This window comes from Hippocampus bargibanti, linkage group LG08, assembly GCF_051943395.1.
Source record: "Hippocampus bargibanti isolate YZ-2025 linkage group LG08, ASM5194339v1, whole genome shotgun sequence".
NCBI classification, from domain to species: domain Eukaryota; kingdom Metazoa; phylum Chordata; class Actinopteri; order Syngnathiformes; family Syngnathidae; genus Hippocampus; species Hippocampus bargibanti.
The window spans coordinates 19,433,839-19,451,819 of record NC_142741.1 but is presented as its reverse complement, the minus strand read 5'-3'; the positions used below and the strand labels follow the sequence as shown (position 1 = coordinate 19,451,819).

Genomic DNA, 17,981 nt, shown 5'->3' with positions numbered 1-17,981 from the left:
AGCAGCAGTGAATTTGTCTATCTACAGTGACACATCTATTCTGAGCTAACTGAGAAAATAAACAAACACTTTTCCATTTCTAAATTAAGTGTTTGTATGCTCCAAAAATAACACCCAACAGAAGTGTGGGGTTTGATTCACACTCTGGCCTTCCTGTGTGGAGTTTGGATGTTCTCCCTGTGCTGTGTGGGTCTTCTCCAGGTATTTGAGTTTCCTCCCACATGCCAAAAACATGCACATCAGGTTAATGGAACACTTTATATCGTTTGGCCTCATTGTTAATGTAAATGGTTCTTCGTCTATGTGGAACCTGCGAATGGCTGGCAACAGTTCAGGGTGCACCCCGCACACTATCTGAATACAGCTTGGATAGTCTTCAGCATGCCCACGACCCTTGTGAGGATAAGCGGATTAGAAAATGGATAGATGGATCAGAGTTCAAGTGTTAATCCTTTTTCAATATGGCAGCAACAACAAGCTTTTATTAGCAGCACAACAGAAAGAGCCGTAACAAGCCCACCACACAGCACATCAAATGAAATAATCACACCACAACCACAACATGAAAAAAACATGACTTGACTTTCCTCCTTTGTCTGGCAAACAGCTTGCAACACAAATGCATTCTGAAATCACACGCAACACCGAACAAGCCGATTTTGGACCTAACGATAAACCAACCACTCGAGTAAAAATTATTATTTTTTTGCAAACAACCAACCATATGTTATTTGCTGCTCTTCACAAATATGTTCAACAGCGTGGAAAAGGGATCAAGTGACACCAGAAAGAAGTACCACACAGTGGCTGCTGGCTCTTGCAGATGATGGCATCCCCGCATGGCCTCATAGCAGCAAGCGATATACTCTAGAGTAGCATGATTTTGGGGCAAGTGTGTGATTGGTTACCTGAGGTGGGCGACTTGCTTCTCTCCGTGTCAACAGACTGCTGGTTGTCAGATAGTTCAGTAAGGCCTGCCACCGCCCATGGCAGTCAAAAGGAAGAGATATACAGACGCTTTGTGTGATTATTTTGACATAGCTGATTGAACAGATTTAACAGGTGCATCAAGCTCAGAGTCAGCCACCCGGAACCTTGAGGGGAAAAAATGAACTATTGTATTCAGCGTTTTAGATATTGAGGATTATTGTCCAGATTTTGAAGAATATCAGTTCAGTCCACATTATATTTACATGAAGCGGGTTTGGAATTCAAAATTTGCCATTTGTTCATTTTCAGGCACGGAGTGGCTGAATTCTGGCGTACATTGACATGTTGACATGATAGTAACACAGCATCGATGTTAAGTAAGGCAAATTTCACATTGAAGTAACATACACTAGAGTATAAAACCCAATTAAACGCATTAAGGATTGTAATTTGAATGCATGCATCATGCACAAGCCTTTACAAGAGGTGTTATTTTTACTGTCCCCATTTTTTAAGGAATAACCCAGAATGCTATACATTTTTTTTCATACAAATTCAGCACGTATTATTTTCACTCTACTCACTGTCACTTTCAAGATCCGAGGTCATCAAATGGATCATATAACATTCATAACGTGCCTTCATGGTCTAGTTTAATCTGCTGTTTTATTATGTATTGCTTTATTCATGATTTTATTGTTTTATGTATTGTTTTTATTGTAAAGTGTACTTGGGTGTTCAGAAAGGCGCTTGTAAATGAAATGTATTATTATTATTATTATTATTATTATTATTATTATTATTATTATTATTATTATTATTATTATTATAACTGGACTGGAATAATAACAGACACCAAAGAGTGTCTGTTTCTGCAATGGGCAAACCATTGGACATGGTTGGCACAGGCATCTTGGGTTTACTGGCGCAATCAGTTCTGATATTTCATCATGAGGCCAGAGACACAGCTAGCTTCATTCCAAGCATCTCTTTAGTTTGTCTTATTTATTCATTTTCTAATAACCCTGTTGCCTTAGCAAGATTCGCTCTCTCTCACATACACACACACACACACACGCACGCACACACACACACATCGTATAACCTATCAGGTAGACTTGACTTACTCTGGTAGGATGTACGGATCCTTTTCTTTGAATCGGAATAAAAATTCGATAGGCCGCGCATGCAAAACTCTGTCAGGCAGGCCCGCATGCCGACACCAGGAGCCACAGAGTCACCATTACGTCGGAGATGAAAAGAGGGGAAGAGTGAGGAAACGGTAAGGAGGAAAAACATGAAAATAAGGAGTGCGGGTGAGAGGTTTATGAAAGGTGTTAGTGTGAATGAGAAAACAAATTGGAGTTAATTTCGGATGGATAAGATAAACCAAGAGTGTGTGGAGGGGGAGGGAGAATGTAGGAAAAAAAGGAGGAAAGAGAATAAAACACACGGTCTTAGAGTCTAAAAGAAGGTTAAATCAAATAGCAGACACACTAAGGTAATGTTCAAATGAAGTAAATAAATGTATAAGTACATTTAGCTACAAGCTGCATCCAAATGTTGCCGTCGTGCATTACCAAACTTTTGTGTGGTCTCTTAAATGAAAACGTGCTAACAGAAAGAGTCGAAATGTGTCATTTTACTGTTGTCGGATGGTCCTGTTGTTGAGCATTATATTCTGTTAAATCTCGCACCACCTGTGGTGCGTGAAAAGGCCACATTGGCAATTTTTTTCCCTTTGCAAATTGATCTTGTAAAGCCAACACAGAGGGACCTTTATAAGCCAGAAGGGCGGTAGACGCCAATAAAAGCACTTACACAACAGCCGGTGAAAAGAGTTACCTCTAAATCTCAAAAGAAACCTTCCATCTACCTAGTCGGGGCTTTTTTAAGAAAACACCAAATCCTTTTGAATCATCCTGGCTACACTTGTGGATATTAGGTAACATAAAATCCGACCACTTTTCAAAGCATGTCTGATCTAAAACATTGAAGGATGTTGTAGATCAGGGGTGTCTAAGTCATTTTTTTGCGGGCCACATTGTAATTATGGTTTCCTCTTGAGGGCCGTTATGAATTTGGGGAATTCATTAGAATGTTTAATCGCTTCCACATATTACATACAACAAATTAATGAATAACTAGTTTTTAAAATCTGGGGTCAAGAATAATGACTGTTATTGTGGTTAACATCCAAAAATATGAAATTGTGGCAAGGATTTTAGCAAGCATTATGGAATTTCACAAGTTTGATTTGCTTTCTCGGGCTGAACAAAATGATGTGGTGGGCCGGATTTGGCCCCTGGGCCATGACTTTGGATTGGATTGGATTTGCCTTTATTAGTCTCACAGTGGAGAAATTTACATTTCACAGCAGCAAAGTAATGAAAGGAATGAAAGTAGAAAAACGAAATACAGGAGCTGCTGGAAAGGCAGCCACTCTCGCTGTGCCGTCTTGAAGTCAAAAGAACAAAAAAAAACACCTGTGCTGTAGATAATGTATTCAGAGACAGAGTGGACATTTTGATCATTAGTGTGAGGGTTGTGGGGGGAGAAGAGTCTTTTGACAGTGAAGATCAGTTTCAAGAAAGAGGGAAGCATAAATCAGGCGGGACAACAAGACAGAATGCCTTTTGACTTAAGGCCTCAGTTCAAGCAGTGCTAAAATATAGACAGGACATAACTGAAAGGACAACATGCATAAAAATGCAGCTTAGTCTGACACATGTATCCTATTAACATGCACTTCACATCAGAGTGCAGATATGTGACAGGCAAATATGTGTGAATGGATTGTTGTTGTTGTTTTTTTGGTCTTTGTATTTAATTGTGTGAGAGGGAAAGGTGAAAAAGGGGATTTTTTTCATAAAATGTTTTGTTGGACTAACTCTAATAATGATGGTCGCTGTTGGTTCCTATTTTTGGCAAAATGACAGAGATCAAGTACTGTTTTGAGTTGTGTTTGGTCTTTTAAATTCATTCAGTGTAACAACGAGTTTAAAAATATAATTTAAAGAATGTCATGTAAAAAGCAAGAATTGTGCCTGTACAATATGGGAACCTGATTAAAAAATATAAAAACAAACAAACAAACAAACAAACAAAAAGATAAAATAACATACAATATTCAAGCATGAGCTCCATTTTACTTCACTCGGAATATGATAAATTCTACATTGAAAACAACGAAGCCATACTAACTAATTATCGGTCAACTCTCAGACTACTGTTCTGAATAAAATGTCCCATCAGTGTAAGAAATTGTATTTTGAAATTAAACAGATCAAATACCTCAGTGGGTTACTGTTAAACATTCATATTTAATAATCACATTTGTCATGGAAATTAATGTTCGGGATTCTTTTTAAACATGTTTCATACTTGGTCAAAACAATTTACAACAAGAGGCAAGTTTTAATGTTTGATTGATTGATTAAGACCTAAAGGGGAATGGTATTGATTCCTTAAGAAATCTAATTAAACCATTTGCATTATTGATTAACCATGAAAGGTTCTCGTGGATAGTCCAGATTAAACATCGATCAGCCTCCAATTATGCAAGCAGTTCCATCGAAGATCGAGGAGTGCAAGTGCACAAAGAAGAATGAAGCCGACGTAATTGACTCTTAAAGTTTGAGAGGGTGTTCGGTGAGTGTTAGTTAACTACATGCACAGACAGATAAATTGTGTGTATGTGTCTATATGTTTGTGTTCACTACCTGAGGTGGACTGTCTGTTCCTGCGGGGTGAGCGGGTAAGGCGTTGATAGGGATCAGCAGCGCCATACAAATCCAAAGTGGACATGCACAACAAGAGGGTTTTCTGCAAGTAGTCGACCACCGCAAGGCCATTACAGTTGCCGAATGCCAAACTGGGGACACAAAAATACAAGCGGATGGATGTCTGAACAGCTCAGTATTTCAGCTACATTTTTGTCATCCAAATACCTGCACTGTATTTTGCGGTGTATAAGGGACAGTACTATAAAGCGCACCCTCCAATGAATGGTGTATTTCCAAACTTTTCCTGTGTCTGAGGCACACCGGACTGTATTAAGACGCCCCTTCAATGAATGACATGTAAAATGGTTTACCAAATATAAGACATACCACATTATAAGGTGCTACAGTAGAAGTTGGGGTTACACACTACTTCTTATACACGGGGAAATGGATTCGGTGGCTGTTGACAGTAGCTGCAAGATGTGTTGTGGCTCGGTATTACTTCACATTTAAGGTACACCTGCTTATAAGGCACAGGGTCAGCTTTTGAAAAAAATCAAGGCTCTTGGGTGCACCTTAAACACCGGAAAATAGTGTACATTTTTACATTACATTTTCAATTACTTCACAATATTGTATTGCTGTTTGGCAGCTGCTTGTAAAAAAAGTTGAAATCTATTAGCAGTGTATGTAAAAAATAAAAAGTAAAAGATAAAAAATAAAAAATACTATAGTACGGTACAGTTTTATTGGTGTTTTGCATTTGACTAAAAATATCAGCCTGCGTGTTTTGGGTATTTTAGATGTTATAAAACGTTTTTCTAATGCCGGATAGAAAACAAAAAAAATGGTGTTGGTTGTCCTTTAAGCCAGCAATAAATGCCTGAAAAAAAGCAAGTAATGTAGAGAATGGGTGAAGACATGGTCCCAGTTTCCCAACGCTCTATTTCATCTAATAAACAAATTACTAATAATCTGACTAATAATCAATAATCTGACAAGGACGTGGCAATTTGTCAGTTCTTTGATATATTGCAAGGCTTGATCTGGAAATGTGCAATAGGTGCGCCTGCTACAGGGAAATGCCTCAATTTTATCATGGACAAAAATATAAAACAAAACGTTCTTTAACTTAAAATTTATCATTTTCAATACGTAGTTATTTCCACAACAGCTTTTATTGTGGCTTATTAAGTTATAGTAAGTTATTCGTTGCTATGGTTTCACAATCACAAATTTGTAAGCAGGGTAACAGTGCAAAGGGGGCTATTACACAGAAAAGACTTATTTACCATAACATTAGCTTTTATTTATACATGTATATTAATTAATATTGCATTATGAAACATTGTGAACATATTAACATACCACCTTTAAAAATAATCATGGGAGCTTCAGCACAGTTAGCAGTGTCAACAAAGGTGCTCAATCACATGACGTTAGCAGCGAGCAGGTAATTATCCTTGTGCACCTAACGTCTGTGTAAGCTCTCAGTCGTACAGGAGTGGTCCATCGATGAGAAGGTTTCTTCAGCCGTCATCTGTACAAAAGTGAAGGTTTCGGACGTTTCGCCTCCTATCCAAGAGGCTTCGTCAGCGAACTAAAGTCTGACTGGTCGTATCGGCCCCATTTATATATCCCTAATGTCCAGACCTGGTGGCGCCGGACACAGCTATGATAGGTCCCTACTCTCAGGTTGGGGGGGGGGGCGCGGGACCCCCCCCCTGTGGCCCCACTGATTGTTCCTACATTCCTGACTAACGATTGGCCTATTACACCCACTCCCCCCGGTATCACCTCATCAGCATAACGACCCTCATCAGCATTGCGAAAGTTGCCTAACCTGTTTTGCCTGAGCAGGCTATTGTATGAACGATCCAAATTGAACCTCACACCACCAGACCGGTTTAATGAAGGATTTTGTTGTTTTATAAGAATCGCCTCTTTCACCCCCCTTTCAAACCATCTATGTTCTTTCGCTAAGATTTTAACCTCATTGTCGTCAAATGAGTGGTTGCTAGCTTTTAGGTGCAAATGTACTGCCGATTGAGGCCCACTAGTATTATCCCTGCGATGTTGATAAAGTCTTTTTTTGAGAATTTGTTGAGTCTCCCCAATGTACTGCTCTTTACAATTTTCATTCTTACAATGTATGGAATAAACTACATTACTTTGTTTTTCATTTGGTAGCCTATCTTTTGGATGCACTAATTTTTGCCTTAACGTGTTTATCGGTTTGAAATAAGTAGGAATTTTATGTTGCCAAAGGACTCTTTGTAATTTTTCAGAAACTCCTGCAATGTACGGTACTGCTACTCCTCTCCTTTTAGAATCTTGAGAATTATTGGTTTCGTTCGCTATTCTTTCTTTCTGACATTTGTTGAATGACCACTGAGGGTACCCACAGTTAGTGAGTGCTCTCCTGATATGTTTTGACTCCTGTTCTCTACCTTCAGTGCTAGTTGGTATTAGTTTAGCCCTATGCTGGAGGGTTCTGATAACTCCTAGTTTATGTTGTAAAGGGTGGTTAGAGTCAAAAAGTAAGTATTGGTCAGTGTGCGTAGCCTTCCTAAAGACTTCTGTTTTTAGCGCTCTGTCCTCTTTTATAATTACTTTACAATCCAAGAAGGCTAGTTGGTTCTCTTGAATGTCCTCACGAGTAAATTTAATGTTGAAGTCTACAGAGTTGAGATGATCTGTGAAGGATTGAATTTCTTGTTTCTTAATTATGACAAAAGTATCGTCCACATATCTAAACCAGTGTCTAGGTTTTGTCCCTGGGAAGGATGTGAGGGCCTGTTTCTCCATCTCTTCCATGTAAAGATTAGCCACTATGGGTGAAACTGGTGAGCCCATAGCACAACCATGGATTTGTTTATAATTTCGGGAAAAATTTTATAAACAAATCCATGGTTGTGCTATGGGCTCACCAGTTTCACCCATAGTGGCTAATCTTTACATGGAAGAGATGGAGAAACAGGCCCTCACATCCTTCCCAGGGACAAAACCTAGACACTGGTTTAGATATGTGGACGATACTTTTGTCATAATTAAGAAACAAGAAATTCAATCCTTCACAGATCATCTCAACTCTGTAGACTTCAACATTAAATTTACTCGTGAGGACATTCAAGAGAACCAACTAGCCTTCTTGGATTGTAAAGTAATTATAAAAGAGGACAGAGCGCTAAAAACAGAAGTCTTTAGGAAGGCTACGCACACTGACCAATACTTACTTTTTGACTCTAACCACCCTTTACAACATAAACTAGGAGTTATCAGAACCCTCCAGCATAGGGCTAAACTAATACCAACTAGCACTGAAGGTAGAGAACAGGAGTCAAAACATATCAGGAGAGCACTCACTAACTGTGGGTACCCTCAGTGGTCATTCAACAAATGTCAGAAAGAAAGAATAGCGAACGAAACCAATAATTCTCAAGATTCTAAAAGGAGAGGAGTAGCAGTACCGTACATTGCAGGAGTTTCTGAAAAATTACAAAGAGTCCTTTGGCAACATAAAATTCCTACTTATTTCAAACCGATAAACACGTTAAGGCAAAAATTAGTGCATCCAAAAGATAGGCTACCAAATGAAAAACAAAGTAATGTAGTTTATTCCATACATTGTAAGAATGAAAATTGTAAAGAGCAGTACATTGGGGAGACTCAACAAATTCTCAAAAAAAGACTTTATCAACATCGCAGGGATAATACTAGTGGGCCTCAATCGGCAGTACATTTGCACCTAAAAGCTAGCAACCACTCATTTGACGACAATGAGGTTAAAATCTTAGCGAAAGAACATAGATGGTTTGAAAGGGGGGTGAAAGAGGCGATTCTTATAAAACAACAAAATCCTTCATTAAACCGGTCTGGTGCTGTGAGGTTCAATTTGGATCGTTCATACAATAGCCTGCTCAGGCAAAACAGGTTAGGCAACTTTCGCAATGCTGATGAGGGTCGTTATGCTGATGAGGTGATACCGGGGGGAGTGGGTGTAATAGGCCAATCGTTAGTCAGGAATGTAGGAACAATCAGTGGGGCCACAGGGGGGGGGTCCCGCGCCCCCCCCCCCAACCTGAGAGTAGGGACCTATCATAGCTGTGTCCGGCGCCACCAGGTCTGGACATTAGGGATATATAAATGGGGCCGATACGACCAGTCAGACTTTAGTTCGCTGACGAAGCCTCTTGGATAGGAGGCGAAACGTCCGAAACCTTCACTTTTGTACAGATGACGGCTGAAGAAACCTTCTCATCTTGTGCACCTAAGTACTCGACGTTGATGTCATCGAGGTTGTGAACACATGTTTATTCTACATCCATCACAATCATGTTGTATGCTGTTTAACTTGACAAATGTTTCATGAAAATAACTTTCTAAACATTACTAACCTGAAAACAAAACAAAAAAAATTGCAATATGTAGAGGGAGTGAGGACACATTGCTCTCTTTTGGAGTGAGCTCCCTCAGGAACCTGTTCGTAATGTTACAACAAACAAACAAACAAACAATGTTATATATATATATATATACTAATGATACTGTTCTCTTGTTTCCTCAAAATTATTTTGAAAACTAAGTTTATCTATTTTTGCTCATAAAATGAATTCCGAGTTCAAAGTATGCTACTATCAACAAAACATTTATGACCACATAGTTTTCAGTGTAATAATTGGGGACACATTCAGACCAGCAGATGGTTCGTAGGATTGTTCAATCTGTGCTCTGACTGCTATTCTAGTTAAACTTGATTTCCCAAAAGCTCCATAGACAATTGCTATTCCTCTGCTCTAGAACCAATTCAGGATTAAAGTGATGGCTCAACACTGATGGCCTCAAAAATACAATAGAAAGCCTGTGTAAAAAATTATTATTATTAGTAGTAGTAGTAGTAGTAGTAGTAGTAGTAGTAGTAGTAGTATTATTTTAATTGTGTCGCCCCCGTAGTCGAGTGGTTAGCACGACTACTTCACCATGCCGAGGTCGTAAGACCCGGTCCTGTCTCCTTGTGTGGAGTTTACATGGTCTCCCTAGGCCTGTGTGGGTTTTCTCCAGGTCCTCCCACATTTCAAAAACATGCATGGCAGGCTGATTGAACACTCCAAATTGTCCCTAGGTGTGCGTGTGAGCACGGATGATTGTTTGTCTCTGTGTGCCCTGCGATTGTCTGGCTACCAATTCAGTGTCCCAGCTCCAGCGTCCCCTGAGACACTAATGACAATGAAGCGGTCTGGAAAATGGATGGAGGTATTATTATTGTTGTTGTTATTGATTTATTTATTTTTATGAGCATTCACCTCTTTTCATATTTTTAATAATTTTGTTGCCCCCATGTTCCCTTTTCCCCACAACCCTCGTCTCCAAACTGCACAACACTTCTGTTTTCTTTTTTTTAAAAGGAGCAATGAAATTCAGATTCAGGGAATTCACCCGGACAGTATGAACTTGGAATGAAAAGACTCGGTTGGACTCCGGAACAGATTTGTCTTTTACTGATCAGTAAACAGGGCAAAGTTCCTCACCTTCGCACCCCCGCTGACCACTTTTTTATTCATGGCATATGCAAAATACAAGTCACGTGTCAGAAAACCATCCCTCCGTATTTGCATGTCACGCTTCTCAGCCCAGCCCACCAATATGCCCATCAGTGGCCACTTGGAGGCCTAAACATCTCCTGGTACGAACAATGGACACCTTATTAATTCAATGGGTAGATTTTGCATCGATTGGGACACTGTAACAAACTCAAGGACATCTTATCGTGCTGCCCTCCCGAAGTTAAACCTTCCTGTCTGTATTATCATTTAATAAGGGGTGTACGCTCCATTCAGCTCAATTTGGCTTTTTTGTGTGCTCCATTGTGTACAAGCAGTGAGAACATACGAGTTCAAAGTCAATTAAGCATATACCAAAATGAAACTTTTAAATACGATAACATTGAGTTTGTCTTTATCCATCAGAAAGAGATGGAAGCCCCCCGAAAAGGCAAAAAGCAAATGTTTTGGGGAAAAAAAATAGGAACAACCAGATCTGGAACGAGAGCGCTATACCCTGCCGTTGATTCGTTTACATGGTCAAAATATAAAAATGAAACCACACGAAAGATGATGTGCTTGTGGAACAATTCCTGTCAAATACTCAATGATTGTGTTTCCAAATTCCTTGTTCTAGGCTATAACAACCGAAGAAATTGGATTAATAACATCATTTCATTAGGTGCAGTACATTACTGACATCCTCTGACTCACACTGCAGGTACTCCAATTGTGACTAGGAGGAGAAAAAAACGAGTTGAATGCCGGCTGAATCTAGGCTGGCACTCAGTCACCTTAAGCAGCTCTCGACTCTGTACTTTGCTTCTAGTTGGTGTGAAAGACATGCTGATTTCTCACAGTTATGTGCTCACAAAGAATGGTGAAGAGACCACAGACTTGCAGCATGTTATGCAATAAGACCACAAAGGTTTGATGTCCTCGCTTGTGCAGAAAAGTAGTCAACATGTTCTCTTTTTCAAGTGCTACTTTATATTTTCTTATTTTTATAATGATAAATTTCGGTACACGTATCTATAAAGGAAAATGCTTGTGAGCCAGCAATTCATTTTCACATTCATTTCGACATTGTGGACAGTCGGCAATGAACCTTTTACGAATGTGGAGGGAAGCCAAATAAGACGGAGACCACAAAGAAAGACGGGAAAACCACAAACTTCACAAAAGAAGGGAGGACCAGTGAATTGAAGCCTGAACCTTCAAACATTGCACTGTGCATAATGTTAACCAAAAGGTGTTATTTCACTAGCATACATTTGGGACCAGGCTCTTGAGAAACCCAATCAAACCTAAGCAAACAGCTTATTAAGACTTTCAGGGAGAGTGGTTGCTCCAGTGAACAGTGGATAATGTTATTGGGTTCTTCTTTTCTTTCGGGCTTTTCCTTTCAGGGGTTGCCACAGCGAATCAATGTCCTCCATATTCAGAAGTTTGATTTGCATGTTTGTTTTGGCCAAGCTTTTACATCAAATGCCCTTCCTGACACAACCCTCTGTATTTTTCCGAGCTTGGGCCCGGCACAATAAGACACTGGCTTGTATCCCCTATAGAACAAGCAACTCTATGAACTTAATAAAGATGAAGATGCTCGATATAAGGCCATTACAGTACGGATAATAAAATACAGTGAGACCTCAACTTACGAACTTAATTGGTTCCCAGACAGAGTGTGTAAGGTGAAAAGTGTGTATCTAAAAAAAAAAAATCCCATAGGAAACCATTAAAATGGGAATAATCCGTTCCCGGGTTTCCATAAAATATACTTTTCAACTAAATAAGCCTTAAAACTACACACAACATACCTTATTCTATGTATAAGAAATGTGGTATTGTATTGTAATGAAAGAAATACACTGCATTGTATCATAAAGTCACTTTATTTACATCATTTATGGCGTGATGGAATGGCGCTGGAGGTCGAAGGTCAAAGGTAATTGCTGTTTGGAAAGAGGCGCATTACATGAGGACTGTAATTAAAGAAATAAACTGTGCTGTAAAATAAAGTTTTATTTACCTTTTTGATGGTCGTTGATGGCTTATGGAAGGAGAATCACCTTCCATAAAGACTGTTGGTAACTTAACCTCTGGTGCTGTTCGGTCGTGTGCTTCCACCGAAGATCACTCCGCCAGCCGTGGTGGGTGTGTATTATGAAAATAGTGCTTATTATAAGGTTTAATTTTCATAAATTTGACGTTTGTAAGACGAAAAGTTTGTAAGATAAGGTGTGTGTAAGTTGAGGTATGTAATGTAATATGTTGACTGTATGTCGATAGCACTGGAGATTGCATGAAAGGGTTAATTCATGATGGTCAACAGTAAGTGTGCCGAACAACTTGATTTGGAAAGAATCGTCAAAAAAGGAAGAAAAAAATACAATTACACAAACCAGTTGAAACCTTGGATATCATTTTTAGTTCAAAAGAAAGCAAAATATTGTCAAACCTTTTCGAATGGAAGTGTCGTATTCAAGCAAAGTTTGGATGCTTTCTTAACCAGTCGGACAAGGTTCTTTGAATCATTTGGACGGTGAGTCGTTGCATAGCAATGAGTAAATGAAAATAAATCATTTCATTTGCACTGAAGGACTCTGAGTCAGGGAACATGTTCTCAGGATGACATAGTTTTTGGAAAATTGAACAGAACCTTTAGTAAAGTGGGAAGAAAGCAACCCCTTCAATTATAAGATCACTTAATAACTACCTCTGTAGGTTGAGCACTATGGCCTCTTAATATAACAGTAGATGACATACAAATATGAGAAAGGAAATAAAAAGAGCACCACGGTCAAGTCTATAAAGTCACTGTTTGCCACATAAACAGTACTGATTAGCACTAAAACTTTCAGTGATTCGTCCTGTAAACTACTCCAGTTATGTACCAGTCATATCGGCCCTATTTATATATCCCTAGTTTAGGGACCAGTCAGACTTTAGTTCGCTGACGAAGCCTCTTGGATAGGAGGCGAAACGTCCGAAGCCTTCAAACTTGTACAGATGACGGCTGAAGAAACCTTCTCATCGATGGACCACTCCTGTACGACTGAGAGCTTACACAGATTTATATTTGGAAAACCTTTTTCATTCATTGAAGGTCCACCTTTTAGTAATCCAGTGCGAAAAATGTAAAAAGCCTTATAATCCGGTGTACATTAAACATAGAAGAAGATGCACTTGCAACCCTCTAGCTAGGGTCAGATAGCCCTCCAATATACACAATGAAATATAAAGACGTACACTAAACACACTCTGCTTGACTTCCATCTGTCATAGTACTGCACTTCATAATAATGGCTACAGACATGGTTGACTCACAGGCCGTAGGCGGAGTTGATGTCCAGGCTTGAGATTTGCTGTGGAGGTTCTCCGTCCATCCAAGGCAGTTGGATTACTAATTCTGCCTGGTAACCAGGAGGTACTCGCACTGTCCGCTCCTTTATCCTTAAAAAAACAGACAACAATGTTTAACATAATTACATAATAAATGCTTCAAAATTGGTGTATTGTTGGGGCATCAATATTAAACAATGAACTGTGCGGGCACATGAAAATATCTCCAGCCAAGTCATATTGTCCTTTGCATCTTGCAAAAAAAATATCCATCTTCTGAACCGGGCGGCCCGGTAGTCGAGTGGTTAGCACGCCAGCTTCACAGTGCAGAGGTCGCCGGCTCACGTCCCGGTCCGGCCTTCCTGTGTGGAGTTTGCATGTTCTCCTCGGGCCCGCGTGGGTTATCTCCGGGTCCTCCGTTTTCATCTCACAGTCCAAAAAACATGCATGGCAGGCAGAGTGAACACTCCAAATGTCCCTAGGTGTGAGTGTGACTGTTTACGTCTTTTTGTGCCCTGGGATTGGCTGGCAACCAATTCAGTCCCTGCCTCGTGCCCAAAGACAGCTGGGATAGTCTCCAGCACCCCCCGCGACCCTGATGAGGAATAAGCGGTATGGAAAACGGATGGATGGATGGATGGATCTTCTGAACTGCTTATTTCTCACTAGGGTCGTGGGGGTACAGGAGCCCATCCGAGCTGTTTTTGGGCAGTAGGCGGGGGACACCCTGAACCGGTATCCAGCCAATCCCAGGGCACACATCTCGTCATCTAATTCCAATTCAGTAACTATAGGACATTTCACCATGAGGTAACACATTATCACAGCTATCTTCTATAATCCTCCCCACTCACAGGCTGTGCGGCACAAATGTTAATGCTTTTGATGGAATTCAGAAATCACTTACTTAAGGCAGGGTGTGCACTCTTTGAAAGACTCAGGTGTTCCTCCGCCAGGGCTTGGAGGGTGTTGGTGCTGGGGCTGAGGAGAGTGGGAGCCCGAGTGTGGCTCTGAGAAGCAGGGATTGTTTTCATTTTCCGATGGAGAGATGACATCCTCTGGATCGCATTGCAGTCGCACCTCGAGAGACTGGGGAGGAGATTATTATTATTATTATTATTTATTATTATTATTATTATTATTATTATTATTATTATTATTATTATTATTATTATTATTATTATTATTATCTTGTAATATAAGAAAGCTTATTTTTAAACACATTAATGGGCGGCAGGTTGGAAGAGCTTCAAGTTTGAATCTCCATGTGAGCTGCACCACCTACTTGTAGACACTGCTATAAAGCTTTCTTCACTGACAAAATAGGGCGGGTTTTGAAGAGGACCCACCTTTCTGAATGCATCTTCCTGTACCATTACATATTGCTAAATTGACTCTTGTATTATTTTGGTATCGTATCTCACCATATCAAGTCAAAGTCAAGTCAAAGTCAGCTTTATTGTCAAATACTGTTCGCAGACGACACCACGGTCATCGGTCTCATCAAAGACGGCGACGAATCTGCGTACCGACAACAAGTGGAGCAGCTGGAGCTCTGGTGCAGCCGTCACAACCCTGAGCTGAACACGACAGTAGAGATGATCATGGACTTCAGGAAACATCAATCACCACAGCTACCCCTCACACTATCCAACTGTCTCGTGTCAACCGTTGAGACCTTCAAGTTTCTGGGAATCACAGTCTCCCAGGACATGAAGTGGGAGGTCAACACCAACTCAACAGAGAATGTACTTCCTGCGGCTGCTAAAGAAGCATGGCCTGCCACAGGAGGTGCTGCAACATTTCTACACGGCTGTCATTGAATCCATCCTGTGTTCTTCCATCACCGTTTGGTTCGGGGCCACCACAAAAATTGACAAAATCCGACTTCAACGGACAGTTAGGACGGCGGAAAAAATAATTGGCACCGCCCTACCCACTCTCGAGCACTTGCACACTGTAAGAATCCAAACAAGGGCGTGGAAAATCCTACTGGAACCTCTGCACCCTGCACACCACCTTTTCCAGCTACTCCCCTCAGGCAGGCACTACCGATCAATGCGCACCAAATCCAGCAGACATTTAAACAGCTTCTTCCCCGAAGCCATTAACTCTTTGAACAGTAGCCGAAATGGAACTGTATAGTGCCTCTTTGCAATTTTTTGATGATGATACTAGTGCAGTGTGTTCGACCGGAAACAAATTCCTTCTGTGTTCTACATACTTGGCAATAAAGATGATTCTGATTCTAATATGCGTGTCATATAACACAGATAAAATTACTGTCCTCTCAGACCCAGCGTGCAAGGCACTTATAATGTGGCTATAAAAGCCAGACATTATTGTGTGAAACATTGCCCACTCGGCATCCGTGGTATCCATTGTACACTTCAAATTTTTGTCCTGATGTTTTTTTTTTTTTTTTCGTTTGTTCCCACTAACCCGCTTGCCTTCCTGGGGATCAACCAGAGGAAATGTCACTAAAATTTGTCAGCTGTAGGCATTTGAGATTTTGCTGTGATTAAGGAATACATAAATGAATTTAACTTGACTTGATGTGCAATATTCTCATGTGCTCACTTTTGTTTGGTTTTCTACGCTCCGTATGAATGTGTTGGATTAATTCCTGACTCAACTCTAAATTGTCCATAGGCATAAATGTAAATATTGTATGTTGATAAGTGCTCTGTAATCATTAACACAGATTAATCATTAAATGAATAAATCTTTAAATTCAAATGAGGCTGGAACTCCATCGAACACAGGATGCAAGTTATTTTAGTTTAGCATGAAGTATAAATAATCCTGAGAAGGACTGAAAGTTTCTGTCTGAAAGCTGCCACAAGGCCATGGATTCATCTCACTCACCACAATTTGAGTGTTGGCATCATATTTACTGAAGCGGTACAGGATGATGTGTGCCGAAATCCCAACGACACAAAAGATGCGACTTTGGGGACACCAGCTGACCATCTGTACCGCAAAGGGGTCATCGTCCACCAGTTCTGCAGCACGACCCTCATTTTGTTTTGGCTTTTCAAACACCTTGGAGGTCTTCATCTTGTATAACATCTGCAGTGTAACTGATTGGGAAAAATATTTACTTGTGGAGAAAACACAATTACGACAAAATGCAACACCTTTGCACTGTGTGTTGAAAAGCAGTATCTATAATTGCCAAGAAGAGTTTTCCTTCGGCTGACAGTTTCATCTAGAACAACATATTACATTCTATGAGTAATCAGACTGCTCCAGACTACTGACAGTTGCTGGTGAAAAATGAACAATTTTGTGTGTTTGTGTGTGTGTGTATGTGGTTTTTTTAATGCCATGTAAGGACATACACATCAACAGATTTACCTTTGGGTCACCTTTCTGTGCATGATGAAATCTTGGTCTGTTTAATTGACCAGAAAGCTGTGATTGTGTTGTATCGCCAAAGATGGATACACAGAATATTTGTACTTTCTGACCTTCATTGGAATAACTTTTGTTTTGTTTGTCTATCTAGGTTGCTGGCACAGAAAGATGAACATGTATGTTACGTATAGCCAGGGTTTTCCTGGTTCAGAATTGCATGACAGCCGCCTACAGCTAGGGTGATTGACATAGTAAAGCCCCAGCTGTGCTAATTGAGCGATTGATGTCTCCCTTTGGCAGCTACACATTTTAAATGCAGTTCCAGCATTCCACCCCCTTGGACGTTCTATATGAGCAGCAGTTCACAGGAAAGACATGAAACAACTATTACAGAAGAAACAGAGGGTAATGTTTATCTAATATTTTTTGCTTCCTGCTATTCTGAGCTATCGGTGTTCTGATTCTCCCTGGAAAATGGTACATACAGGTAATTATGGTTGGCTTTATATCCACAGGCAGGCATTTTGTGTTTATTAAAAGAAAACCTTTGGGCTTCCTTGCTCAAGCTGTTGTCCCTGCGACCTGACACTGGTTCGGCACTATAAAATGGATGGATGGATAAAAAATGTTGTGTTTATGTCAACATAGTGTTTATGATTTTGAGCATTGCAGATATGACAGGGAAAATTGGCTTTTGACAAACGGCCTCGAAACGGCTATATAAATCATTTTCCAATTAGAACTACACAAGGCTAACATTGTACATGATTGAAACATTATTTCTTTATTTTTATTCTGTTTCCCATATCGTCTGAAAAACAGACCTTGCTCAGGGATACTGAGAAAGGCAATGCACTGTTATTGATGTCAAACGCACTACGCCCTAACACAGCAGGCAATGCTGCCGTGAACCAACAACAGGCTGTGTCAAAAAGCTATGCGTTGATGGCAATTCACAAATAACCACAATGACAGGAGAATTATATTAAAGACAATAGTGCCTAAAAACATTCGAGTCAAGTTGCAAAAACTATAAGAATATAGTTTACATTTTTTTGTTTTGCTTTTTGTTAACAGAGTA

At 40.0% G+C, this 17,981-nt stretch overlaps 1 protein-coding gene across 10 annotated transcripts in view; it reads right to left on the bottom strand.

Moving 5' to 3' along the window:
• Positions 1-17,981, bottom strand: part of stxbp5l (syntaxin binding protein 5L) — a 124,478-nt gene that overhangs the window by 24,977 nt on the left and 81,520 nt on the right. For 6 of the 10 annotated variants that reach the window (XM_089003500.1, XM_089003504.1, XM_089003502.1 and 3 more), the window contains exons 16-21: positions 16,409-16,623; positions 14,448-14,629; positions 13,526-13,651; positions 4,653-4,804; positions 2,058-2,126; positions 909-974 (exon numbers count right to left, since the gene is read on the bottom strand). In XM_089003500.1, the coding sequence (XP_088859626.1) occupies positions 909-974; positions 2,058-2,126; positions 4,653-4,804; positions 13,526-13,651; positions 14,448-14,629; positions 16,409-16,623 (810 nt within the window). The remainder of the gene's footprint in view (positions 1-908; positions 975-2,057; positions 2,127-4,652; positions 4,805-13,525; positions 13,652-14,447; positions 14,630-16,408; positions 16,624-17,981) is intronic. The other 4 variants (XM_089003503.1, XM_089003506.1, XM_089003508.1 and 1 more) reach the window with 1 other exon arrangement.